Source organism: Myxocyprinus asiaticus, chromosome 12 (genome assembly GCF_019703515.2).
Source record: "Myxocyprinus asiaticus isolate MX2 ecotype Aquarium Trade chromosome 12, UBuf_Myxa_2, whole genome shotgun sequence".
Taxonomy (NCBI): Eukaryota; Metazoa; Chordata; class Actinopteri; order Cypriniformes; family Catostomidae; genus Myxocyprinus; species Myxocyprinus asiaticus.
The window spans coordinates 14,545,958-14,560,166 of NC_059355.1; the positions used below are offsets into that span (position 1 = coordinate 14,545,958).

The window sequence follows — 14,209 nt, forward strand, 5'->3', positions numbered from 1 at the left end:
ACATGGTGGCTGTTCAAGCTGGCAACCTGCACCAAGTAGTGGGGGAAACTTTCGGACTTAGTATAAGGACCATCCATCTATGTGTATATGCTGTGTGCACAGCTATTACAGAAAAATTGATGCGGTGTAATATCAGGGTTTACATACTGTATATGATACATGCCTGATATACAATAGGCTATTTTGAACAATCATCTAATCTAAAGCATTGCCATCACAACTGCATTATGTCCCGCATATTTGTCCAGCAACTTTTAACGACCAACTGAACTTAATCTCAAATTAATTTCAATGTCATAATATCAATTTACATTTTCTGAAGAAGCTGAGCAAATGCGATCAGAGGTAAAGAGGGTTAGATTTAAAATATTTAAAAGTTTTAAAATGTTCAAAAGCTAGTTTTTTGAAAGTGAACTCAGCATTGGACAAATAGTTCTGATAGTTTATAGACTTGAAAAAGTGTAGAACATTCTGAGAATGTCATTCAGCCGACTTTTTTTGTCAACAGGGTAAGGCTAATTTAAGTTTGTTTAAAGAAAAGGCATATATAGGCCTAGATCTAAAATATAATTTTTTATTGTTTATTAATTAATTATTTTATTTAATGCTTTATTAATTTGGTAATTTAATTTAATACAGGGGGATTTTGCCTGCATTTTTTCAAAAGTAAGCCAATAATTTTATATAATTGGGCTATATAGTGTTCCAAAAAAGCATACTGATGTTTGTGCACAGAAATGATATGTTTTTTTGTATTTTGTATTGTGGGCTTATTCCATGACTGCCATCTATTATTTTGAATGGTGTGGAAAAGCAACTGTAATAAATAAACGGATGTCTACCGCGATTAAATTAATCGCAAATAGTGGTCATTAATTTGTTTTCCGTGCACTTGTCAATGTGCATGACATGAGATATTTGTGTTGGCACTCCTGGAAGTGTCATGCTTCCAGCATCAGATCTGTGCAGGTATGCCGTTAAGATCAATCCATAATCACGTACAATAAACTGGCTTTCAAGGATGCATACCTTGTTGTCATGATTAAACACAGGCTAACGATTTGGGTAAATTCTGTTATGTGACACTTCATTTCTGCGTTAATGTCAACTTTCTCGATAAATGTGTTTCCAAACCAGTCTGAAGTATCAACATAGAATTTATGCGCTAGAGTTAAACAGAAAAATATTATGTTGACACTTTTCATCAGCTTTATTCTGATGCGCTAAAACTTTTTTCGCAAAAAATCCTTGGATGGAAACATAGTTAATGATTTTGACAGTGAATGCAAAGAGCTCTGATCCACTTTAACAGTCATGTAATGGCAAATGTTCTTGGTCGTTGTGGATTTATACATGCAGTGTTAATAACAGTGACAGAGGAAGAGACGCCTCTTATTCTATTTCTGTGGGGATGACAGAATGGAGGCTTCACAGTTGGAAATGTCTTGCTTTGAAAGCTTTGAGCATTCATTTGCCGCTGTCAGACATGGAGAAAAGGGATTGGTTTACCTACTAGAAAAATTGCGGGAGTTATTAAAAAATTGTGAACTACTGCAAACAATGCTTAACGTTTTTGGATTTGAATTAATTCTTACAATCGCAATATCACAAAATCCTGGAGGGACTGGTTTGTCTAAACAATGAAATGTGAGGGAGTGTTTGAAACTTGTTATTTATTCAATTCAGTCTTATTTGTAATGTAATGTACATTACACTGTAATGTTCTGTGTGCACTTGTTTCTCCTATCACAAAAAAAATAAAAAATAAAAATAAAACAAATCCTTGTGCACGTGAGAACACTTGGCAATAAAGCTCATTCTGATTCTGATTATTTATCCATTTATATTCTTGCTTCATTACTAATTGTGCCATACAGATTGTGATTTGCACTAATTTGTGGCATGTTTCTCACCTTGACCTTTTCACCTTTTCCCCTTTAAACAATTTTTTGTCATATTTAACTCATAGTCACGACCAAATAAATTCTTCAAAAGTTCTCCTTTTGTGTTCCAAGGAACAAAGAAAGCCAAAGAAGGGGTCTGGAACTACACGAGGGTGAGTAAATAATGACAAAACTTAAACTTTCCCTTTAATATTTTAACAAACCTCCATTTCTTACCAGATATCGTCGCTGATCCACTGGTGATCATGGCAGTCCGACCGACTCCGACACCCATTCCCATGGACATGGACGTCCCCAGCGTCCCTGTACCGATTCCCCCGATACTGTCCCCTGCAGAGTGACCGAACTCGCCCTGATCAAAATGTGAGTTATAGTGAATGCGGGGGAAGGTGCTACTGGACGACAGCTGGTTGTTGATTGGCATCAGGCAGTCGGGTTGGAGGCCACCCGGGCTGGCTGACGGAGAGAAGTGATGGGGGTCCAGGGCCCCGTAGTGGTCCATGGCTACTGGAAGGAGATACGGGGTGTGAGACAGGGTGGACGAAGCAGAGGGGGTGTACAGAGTGTCCAGACGACTGGGAGAACAGGGCGGCTCGTAGTTGGACAGGTGACGGGTGCGTTGGGGGGTGTAGCCTTTCATGGCAGAACGGGGCAACGCCCCCCCACCCTAGATCAGGAACATGGTGCCACCAGGAAGAAGCAAATACCCTGAGAAATACCAGAATGAGAGATAGAATGAAAAAAGTAGAAGCAAAATATTGAGAACAAGATGTTTACATTTTCTGAGCAAAATGTGAATGGTGCTTTCCCCTGCAAAACTCATTGCCACGGTGACAATGTTTCTTACTGAATCTTTGTGTCTCATTTTCCAATAAAAATATTTAAACATTCTAAATACCAGATACATTTACTTGAAGAAAAATTACTAGGGCTGTCAATCAATTAAAGTTTTACATGCTGTCAATTAATTAATCAATCAAATTAATCAAAATTAATTGACTTATTAATATTTGCTAAGAAAATCCTAATTGAATATATACCAATTCAATATATCATAATTCAAATGATTATAAATATAATTAAAAAATAAATAGGCAATAATAATTAACATAATTCTAAGACATCAAAAAAAAATTAATACATTATTTTTACATAATTACTGATTTAACGTTAAATTGACAGCCTTAAAAATATATATATAAAATATATTGAGTACAGTTTTCAGAGAAATCTAACAAAATGCAGTGAAGTTTATGCTTAAAATGAGAAAAAGAATGAATTGCCATCAGGGTATGAGCAATTAGCAATGGACCCTTTTCACAGATTGTGAAAATGCAATTTTGCCTTATTTTAACAGCTTTAACAAACTTTTGTATATTTTAAATTTTTTCATTAATGAATTACATTACTCAATGGCACTAATTAAAAAAAATTAGGTTTGCTGTGATGGGGTTTGAGGGAGTGAGAGTAAATTTGGCATCTTTCTCTCTTCTGACTGTTGTAATCCATCTCTCTCTATTTTGTCCCTCTTTTGAAAAGTAGTGGAAACGTAATATTGGATTTTTTTTTTTCTTTTGCTGTTGGAGCAAATGGAAACAAAATAATATTTGCTCCTATTCACAGCTGTAGAAGTTTACCCTGCTATAGTTTGCAAAAGGGTTCAGAGTGATTCTTGCCTTAGTAAACACCACCCATGAGTCATTATTGGGCTTTTGGGCTGTATCTGCAATTTTATTAAATTTGGACTCTTGAAGTTTTTATATCTGGGCCGCCTTGTCACTGGACAGAGGGAATTTTTTTTATTTTTTTTTATTTATTTTTTTTAACAGTTTAAATGTATTTTTTTAAAACCAATTTAAATCAGTTAATCCAATTAATCAGTTATTGTTATCAGCAAAATACAATATCGGTCAACCTCTAGTTGTTATCTAATGCAATAACATTCAAAAAGTGTGACTTGAGTGTCCAAACTCTTTATGGGTCCTCTGTAGGTAAACAATCATCTTTTGACAATCAATATGTTTGTTGTACAACTTGTGATATTATATTACATATAAATATATATATACAGTAAATATGTTATATATGTTATTACTGGCATTTTGGGCCAAATCTTATTTTTACTGGTAATTATTGAGATTTTACGCCAAATATTTGTTTTCTTATTTATTTTAATTTTTTCCGTTTATTATTAGGATTTGGGGCCAAAACTTTTTTTCTGGTTATTGTTGGGATTTGGGGTCAAAATGTTTTTTTAAATATTTTTATTTGTTTTTTATTATTATTGGGATTTGGGGCCAAATCTACATTATTATATTTTTTCCAGTAATTATTGGGATATTGGGCCAAATCCTTTCCCTTTTCTCATTAATTTTGAGATTTTGGGCCAAATCTTTTTTTTTTTTTCTGGTTATTATTGGGATTTGGGGCCAAATATTTATTACTACTATTATTATTATTATTATTATTTCTAGAAATTATTAGGATATTGGGTAAAATCATAGTTTTTGTTCAGGTTACTACTGGTATTTTGGGGAAAATCATTTTCTCTGGTTATTATTGAGATTTTGGGCCAAATCGTATTTTATTTTAATTGTATTTTATTTATTTTTCTGGTTATTGTTGGGATCAAATTTTTATTATTATTAGGGGTTCAAGTGCTTAGCGCCGAACCCCTATTGTAATTGTTAAGATTATTATTATTATTATTATTATTATTATTAGGGGTTCAAGCGCTTAGTACTGAAACCCTATTGTAATTGTTAAGATTTTTATTGTTATTATTATTATTATTAGAGGTTCAAGCGCTGAAACCCTATTGTAATTGTTAAGATTTTTATTATTATTATTAGGGGTTCCGTAGGCTAGACTGTCCCAATTAACAATACTCAGTCCGACCTTCGCGGCCTTCAAAGGCGTGGCCTTTGAAGTCTGAGTCCTTCGAAGGATGCAGCCTTTGAATAGGGACACAGCCATTGTGTGTATGTGTGAAACACCACGTGATTACAAAGGTGTAAAACTCGTTAGCGCCATCCATTGGCCGATTCCTTTCAAATTTCTCACAGACCTCTAGGGCCAGGAGTCGAACAGTCCCACCGAGTTTTGTGCCTATCGGCCTCCGGTAACCTTGTCTAATAGGTGCTCAAACTTCATTGGCCGATGGCAGCCATGTTTTCTGAAATACGCCAATGTCCTAAGAGTCAGTCATGGCACCTTGGACAAAGTCACTGCATGCCGACTTTCAACACAATCAGACTAACGGTTGTGTAGTTAGAGCTGTTTTCATGTTTTTAGGTGTTATTACTAGCCTGTTCTTGTTGCCAAACAACTGTGACAGCTGCCGAGTCACTGTAATGTTTGTATTGGACTTTTTTGAAAGTTATATTAAACTGTCTGAAAATAAAACAGGGTTCACACACTGTCTAAATATTTTCACAATGGTTCATTTCTGTATATAATAAAGAGTATAAACTATATATAATCACATCTTAGTAAGATATAAGTCAACATTTGAACCACTTTAAAGTTTTTTTTTTTTTTTACATTTGTATCATTAGATATTTGAGTAAGTTGAAGCCCAATACTTAACGTTTAAAAGTATAAATCGGCAATTTCTCTAAAAAAACTCCTGTCGTCACTGGCGTGCAATGAATTCTGGGGTAGGCAAGGCCGTGAAGGATCCATCTGTTGTATCCTTCGTTTCATGGGAAATGAAGGACGCATTTGGAGGCCGCATTTGAAGGAGCCTTCGAATTGGGACAGCCTTTGTCGCGCAGCAGTGATGCAATCGGCCTTCGAATGCGACCTTTGAAGGATGTAGCCTCTGAATTGGGATGCAGCTATAATTTATATTATTTGTTAGATCTCCTCATACTGAACAACTTTGCCTCAAGAACCATTGCTGTCAATCAAATCGTTCATTAAATATACACAATTATGTAAAAAACATACTTTTGTGAACTAGTCTTAGGTTTTTCGCTCAACCTCAATAAAACCAATGCAGTACAATTCTCTGGACTCTCTAGGGCAATAATTATCAATTTATTTTTAACTTCACCCTTTGGGTAGCTATAACAGTGTCATTTAAGAAAATGGGTGTGGTCAAGTGTACAAATAAGCCCATAATTCCTAAACAAAAACTCAGTTCACGAAATTAGCTGTGCACATGCGACATATGATTCTAAACAAGCATGCAGACTTTTATGGAGATCGGACCATAGGTGGTGCTATGAGCTTTAAAAAGCTTTAAAAACCATATATTTCCTTAGTAAATTGCCTGTATTGGCTGTAAATGGTCTATTCCATCTATGATCTAGGTGGTTACATGCTTGCTGTATAAAACATAATACCTTTTTATGCATGTGCTTAAAGGCCTTAAACCGCTTGAACCCCGTTAATTGCTGCTCGCAGCTATATTTATTATTATTATTATTATTTCTAGAAATGATTAGGATATTGGGTAAAATCTTAGTTTTTGTTCAGGTTACTACTTGTATTTTGGGGGAAATAACATTTTCTGGTTATTATTGAGATTTTGGGCCAAATCTTATGTTTTTTTTCTGGTTATTGTTGGCAACAAACTGTATATGAGATTTCATTCAATTTGGACTCTTGCAGTTTTTTTTTTATCTGGACCGCCCTGTCACTGGACAGAGGGGATTTTATTTATTTATTTTTTCAAATTAATCAATATTGTTTTCAGCAAAATCCAATATTGGTCAACCTCTAATTGTCATCTAATACAATAACATTCAGACATTTTTTAAAGTGTGACTTAAGTGTCCAAACTCTTTATGGTCCACTGTAGGTAAACAATCATCTTTTGAAAATCAATATTTTTGAGGTACAACTTGTGATAAAAAATTTCTGAAAACCATCTCTCACTCTCTCATCCCATGCCAGCACTTTGCACACAGATGGGCTTCATGGAGGTAAAGCGGATTGAACTGTTTGAATGCCCAGACCGTCTGCGCCATGGCATCACCTGCTCACCAGAAAACTTTCGTTCAAGCAACAAGCTTTTAGCTGTACAGGAACCAAAATCCTGCCATCAGTATCTAGACGTGCACGAGCAGCAAGAAACAGCTAAAAGAACACAGACAGGTGATCCATCTCCATCACAGTGAGTGCAAAACAACCACAGGAGGCCATAAATTAAGGCAGAGGAAATAAAAATAATAAAAAAATAAATAAAATAAAAGAGCTGTCTGTCTTTAAGAGAGAGAGAGAGTGAGAGAGGGGATTAAATTACTTTCTACACATATTACTATGTGTTTGAGTACCTCTAGTGTACAGGCCATATTTTTCTAACTTGTTGGCTGAGTGTCACCATCTGCTGTGGTGTGTGAGGTGTGTTTAACACAGGTGGGCTCTGCTACCACAAGACATACACATAAACACGTTATGTGCCATAGTGAGGTTCATCCTGAGCATCAATAGAGGTCTATTATTTACCATAAACTCCTGTTATCCACTGTATTTTAGGTATCCAGGGATACTGATGCCTTTTAAACAGAAATTCAGACATGGTTTTAGGTTTCTCTTTGTTGATCTCATTCACAGAGAAAGAAGCAGCTCACTCATTCTGACAGCAGGGGGCGCCAAGAGCCTAAACATAATACTAGACCACCCGAAACTTCAAGAGACTTTGAAGATCTCGTCAATGCCGATGTGAAATAAAACGAAATATAACACACTACGAAGCATCTGTGTGCCATTTCAAGGGTCATAAATTAACCAAATAACCACACTGAAAGTGACAAAAATGCCCAAGATGTGATTATTTTTTTTTCCTGTAATGTGTAGCTGTCATATACTGTATTTGTATTCACTGAAAGGGTTAGTTCAACCAAAAATTTACATTCTGTCATCATCTACTTGCATGATTTTGTTCCAAATCCATATTAATTTCTTCCATGGAACACGAAAGAAGATGTTAGGCAGAATGCTTGTCTCAATCACCATTCCCTTTTATTGCATCTTAACAAAGTCATGCAGGTTTGGAACAACATGATGGTGAGAATTTTGTTTTTGTTTTTTTGTGAACTATCCCTTTGAAATATCTATTTGTCAGTAGCAGTCACACCTTTCCTAAAATTACAACACCAGCACTCCATTATAAAATCACATAATTACATTTATGAAAATATAATATAGAAAAGAAATAAAATAACAACACATGCAATGGTGTTGAATTGCCCAAAAATGGCAAACACATTAAATAGACATTGAATAAGTTTACATGGACACCAGAAAGCCGTTTATTGTGAGAAAGCTGCTTAAAGCTCGAAATCAGTGTAGGGGTTTACATGAGATGTGTTAGAGGCTTTCTCTTTACTCCTGTATATATGTGGCTCGGTCAGTAAGCAGCTTTATCCACGGTAATGTTATTTCCCAGCAACGCTTATGCAAATAACAAACATGGGATCCGAGGAACACTTCGCTATTTTATTTTCTGTTTCTTCGCTTTATTTCCAGATATTCCAGAATTGTTGCTGTGTTTGTTTCCTTCACTTTCTATCGTGATCTGCATCGGAAGTGCACTGCAATAGTGGTGTTCCCTCTTACGTCATACTCTGGGATTCCCTCAATGGACGAGCGCATATACGCGAACGTGAGGGACAGTCGATATTTTACATTGGCGTGTATATATGGTTATAGTTTATTGTGTGCTTTTCCCACTGTACTTGAAACGTTGAATTCTTCGTTGTGCTCCATCTTAGGACGTTTGCTATCTGGTCTGTTCATGCACATGCACACTCCTCAAAAACCTTTAAGAATGCATCTATTATAGCAGGCGGTTGTCCGTGTTTTGTATGATGTTGGGGTATTTATCTTCCTGTCTCATTGAGGAGAGAGATGGAAAACAGGGAAACTCAGTGAGAAAGAAGTGTGTGTGTGTGTGTTTGTGGAGGAGAGGAGCAGATGGGTTTCCACAGTGTGACTGAGATGTTGCTCTGGCAAATTGATGCTTTCAAACGATGATTGTGTGTGTTTGTGTGTGTGTGTGTGTGTGTGTGTGTGTGTGTGTGTGTGTGTGTGTATGTGTGTATGTGCTCCTGCTGTAACAGTACACACACACACACACACACACACACACAAACACTTCAGGGTCATTTGCAGATCCTGTGATGTGTGAATGGGGTTTTTTGGGACATAAATAGCACAGGTGTAAGGATCGGTTCAAAATTTGTTATAGTGAGACACTTGTTTAAAGATCCATAATTCATAACTTAAGAATCACCACTGATTAGTGTTTAAAAAGCTGTGGGATTAGCATTAAAAACACTTTTAAATTTGACCATGATAAAAGTTCTTATTGACCATGTTTACATGCATTTAAGAAAATGGTTTATTACAGGGTTTTTGCAGAAAGTGGTGTTCTGAAACGCCATGTAAACAAGAACGCTGATTTCCCTACGCCGCTTAAGGGATTAATAGAAAGCAGTTTAGCACACCTGGGTTTCTCCTGGAGAATGCAGCTTATGTGGACATGTAAACGCGTAAGCGACATTTCAATGGGCATTTGAAGGGTGCGCATGTGCGTAAACAGACCAAATAACAAACGTCATAGGATGGAGCCCAACAACATGTCAACACAGTGGCAAGAATTCAACATTTCTGGGAGTACAGTGGGAAAATCACATACACAAACTATACCCATTTATACACACCAATGTAAAATATCAACTGTCCATCACATTCACATACTGAATATGCACCCGTACATTGAGGGAATCCTGGAGTTCTATGCAAGAGGGAAAACCCCACTATTGCAGCTCAATTCTGCTGCAGGTCACGATAGAAAGTTAAGAAGAAACTTTCTGAAGAAACTGTATTCGAGCTCATGTCAAGCCTCGAGCCCTTCGCCCAGGACAGCAAGCCACACACACTTACACTATCCTCAAAGCAGGATTACATTAACTTGCGAACTACTGAAAAGCAATATATGTGCAGTAGATAATGTGTAATTTGTCTTGTTTACATTCACACTATACACGGCCATAATATGCACTGATTACACTCTGTTATTGTAATTTATGATGACACTGATACTACTGCAAAGATATAAAAGTGTGTTAATAGGTGGAATACAGACAAAAGCAGATGTGAGCAGATGTGTGAAAGACTTTCAGCTGCAGATGGTACATGATCGAATGGGTACTTAAGAGTATTTGAATTGATTTGATTCCTTTTTTAGACTAATTTAACAAAAAAAAAAAAAAAAATCAAATGACATGTTCTTGAAAAGATTTTCTATGTGAACAATCGCACAGATGTAGATACATTTGTACCAGATCGCTAATAACTCTGCATGCCGATTTGTTCATGTTGACTTATCTTAAATGACTGAATGGGAATTAGCTGTCGGCCTCAATGTAGGTGGAGCTCCAGGTCACACCTACCAATAACGTGGAACAATGGCAGTAAGAAGGTGTTTAGCACCCGGTAAGAAATTTTGGATGGATGGATGGATGGACAGATGGATGGTTGGATAGATAGATGTGTGTGTGTGAGTGTGTGTGTGTGTGTGTGTGTGTGTGTGTGTGTGTGAGAAAGAGAGACAGACCGAGAGAGAGAGAGAGAGAGAGAGAGAGAGAGAGAGAGAGAGAGAAAGAAAGTCTCACAATTACCTTGTCCTAATTACATTTTGCAGTGGTGATTTTTGCCCTATTTCCATGGTTCTAAATATATTCTCTCTCTCTCTCTCTCTCTCTCTCTCACACACACACACACACACACACACACACACACACACACACACACACACATGCATGCATGCACACACACAAACACACACACACACACACTCGGGTACAGGCATAGACACTAACATTAACACATTGATAATAACACAGTCACATGTGGACACTCGCACTGCTGTTGTCATGTAATACACCATGCAGCATTTTCACACTGTCCTAACCACACACAACGTAACAGATTAACAAGCAGTAGAAGCTCTCCTCCATGTAAATCTAAGTTTTTGACCAAACCAGTAACGACGAGTGACAGGACATTGAAATTTCTGCTGCGTCCCACTGGGCAACACTCCCAGCTCATCGTCACTTTGTTCCAATATCCTGCTTGATCAAACATCAAATCTGTTCTGATTGGCTGTGATTGTCATATCGATCAGCAGTTTTGCATTCAATGTGGACAGACAGTGTGTATGCTTTGCACCTGGTTAGGACATTGTGTTAAAAAGTACTAACTTCTGGCAGGAATAGAAAATACTGGATGTGTTTTGGTCAATTTAACAGAAGAAATTCTGAGTAGGATGCAGTTAAAAGACTTCCAAAATCAGTTTGAAACAACATAACACTCGTCCCCAGTTTTACTCTTTTAATGTTGAAACAAAATGTCAAAATCAGCATGAAATCCTTTAATTATGGCATGTTTGCTGGGAGCGCAAGACATATCTTTGCCTGAGGACTGTATGTGTGTTAGTTTGTGTGTTGTTAAATCAGCAGTTCGGATGCTAAATCTAAATGCAACAAAAAAGAAAATTTATTTAAATGTACGCATAAAAAATACATTTTCTGACAGTTAAAATCGAAGTCACAAAAACTAACCAAAAGGAGGATTAGCTTACAACTGAGTAAATTTATTTCACTAAAAAGGGAACCCATGAAGTGTATAATGATCGAATACAACACAAGGTCAAAGCAATTATTTAACTGAGATAATGAGCTCTTTCAAAGACGCCACCCTTGCATAATGTGCTCGCTGTGGAAAATAAAATTAGGAAAATCTGAATTTTGAAGTCAAAATGTACAATTTTAAAGCTATGAAGTGTATAACATGAGTTGAGGACACATCAGTTAGGTCAACGTTAGACAGGGGCGTAGATTACGGGGAGAAGGGGGGAAGGTACCCCCCCCCCCCCCTCCCCAACCCAATAATCAAAACAAGCAAGTACTACCCCTCCAATATTTATACTGCAACCCCCCCAATGTTCAAGCCAAATCTATGCCCTTGATGAGAGAACACAACATGCATTCGGTTTGATCACCTGGTCTTAATCCGATTTCGATTTTCCTGGATTGAACACTGTACTAAAATACACTAAAAATTGTTTCCTGCACTGTTTCCTAAAAACATTTTCCTATTCAGTGGCAGAGCTGCACCTTTACTGAATCTACAGTGCAAAACACACAACCAGTTTTTAATAAAAACATGTAGCATGACTAGTGTAGTTCGATTTCCGTACAATTGACTCTTATGAGCCGTTTATTTAAATTTAATTAAAACATACAGATTGACAAGTGTAGTCTGATTCCCAAACAAATGACTCTTATGAGCCAGTCCATTTGAGTCTACAGCATGGAACACACAACGTGTGTTGAATCATTTAATTGAATCATTAAATTTATCTCTGATTTGTTATATCTGCTTTGTCCAAATCTGAAATGATCTCATCATTTGATAACAGACTGCTGAGCGAATTGTTAATTGAACTGTTAAGAAATCGGAATCGTTGAGAAGAATCAGAATCATTAAATATTATTTATCTCTCTATACACCATGATACTGAATGATTACCTTATTCATACACAAGTTCAGATTCAAGAATATCACAGTATCACCATTATGGTAATGTCTAAAAATAAACATGGTATTACCATGGTATCACAACCAAGAAACATGGTTGGAAAGGGGTGGAAAGTTGTATACATACAAACTTACATTTGTAGGTCATCCTATTTCTGTGTGCCAAAACTAGCCGTTGAAATCCTGTTGAAACAAAACATAAAGGGATCATTAGCATACAGTATATGCAAAATAAATACAAATCTCATATCATATTCATACAAATAACTGAATTGTGCGTCCTGAAAGACGTGATTCTAAAAACAACAGCAGAGTTATGATAAATGAACACGCCTCGCTGTCATGGGACAGGTTTGATATCATCAGTCTTTACCTACAGTACTTATCTATGAACTCACCTTCATGAATATTTAACGTGACATCACGATGCCTTTAGGGTTCATTGAGTGAGACTACAAACCCTGATGCTGTGTGTCTGGTATTTACATATGTATGTCTATTTGCCGAAGATTATTCTCTTACAACACGGGATGCTATTTTCATGAGAGAAACCATTTTAGTGCTAAAACCAGTGACATACATATTCATGGCATTATAGTACAAAACAATATTAATATAAATGAGCGCTACTTAGAGACATGGGTTCTGATCCCACTGGAACCAGGAAGTAATAGTGTTCACATAAACAATTGAGCGCAATTCTGAAGTTACGTTTTCACTCTAAAATAAAAATTTTACTCCACTGACAGTTAGGTTTATGATTGTTGTTTTTGGTTCAAGGGATATGGTTAATAAAATATGCATACCTGTTGACTGTATTACATCATTTACAACTAAAAACAACTTGCTTTTAGCACCACCCTGTGGACATCTCACCTCAACATCACTTCCAGCTCCGACCACTGGGGGCAGGGATTTAAATTTCGGTAAGTACAGACAGATTTCAGCTGAAGAACTTTCGACCTACTGTTGCCAAATTCACAGTGAGATCAGTTTCTCTTTCTCCTTTTGTGTTTCATAGAAGACAGTCGTGCATGTTTGGAAAGACATGAGGATGTGTAGATATTGACATAATTTTCAGTTTTGTGTGAACTATCCCTTTAAGGAGCTATTTATATCATCATATGATTGCCTGCTTGTAATATAATCTGTGAGTTTGTGATTGTGGCCAGTCCAACTACATTCATAATTAATCCTATCAATCATCTTACAGACTTAATTATGCCATGGATGCAAAAAATGATTGCAGGGACAATGTGATGATAAGAAAATCTCAGGCAACAGAAACACACACAGTAGCTAGTTTATGTTAATTGCTGTCTTTTGTACTTGATTCTTCAATCTAGTCTATTGAGGAGCTGAGTTTAGAAAGCAAACAGCAAACAACTACTTTAGGTTCTGTTAATTTCCTGGTGTGGCACACTGAATGTTAAAGCCTGTCCAAATAAATGTACAAGTATTCAACAATTCATTATAAACCATATATATCACTCTGAGCTCATGTATAATATGTATATCCATGTTACAGTGTCTAGACTGTTTTTTTTTTGGGCAAGTAACAACAGCAGACCCTTGTTGTGCTAAATAAAACCATTTTTGTGCATTTTTGGCATTAACATTATGATGTATTAAATCATTATGGTCCTCAAACTGGCTTCATTTTCTTCATCAAAATATAATTTCTTATTTAATTCTTTCATTTTACCAGTGAAATATGACTAGGACTTGTTTTAGTGGGATTCACCAAATTA

General features: G+C 36.4%; 1 protein-coding gene across 4 annotated transcripts in view; it reads right to left on the reverse strand.

Moving 5' to 3' along the window:
- LOC127449054 (disks large-associated protein 4-like) overlaps positions 1–14,209 on the reverse strand; it is a 237,406-nt gene that overhangs the window by 63,409 nt on the left and 159,788 nt on the right. For all 4 annotated transcript variants that reach the window (XM_051712159.1, XM_051712157.1, XM_051712158.1 and 1 more), the window contains 2 exons: positions 12,594–12,641; positions 2,121–2,612 (listed from right to left, as the gene is read on the reverse strand). In XM_051712159.1, the coding sequence (XP_051568119.1) occupies positions 2,121–2,544 (424 nt within the window). In that variant the 5' untranslated portion in view covers positions 2,545–2,612; positions 12,594–12,641. The remainder of the gene's footprint in view (positions 1–2,120; positions 2,613–12,593; positions 12,642–14,209) is intronic.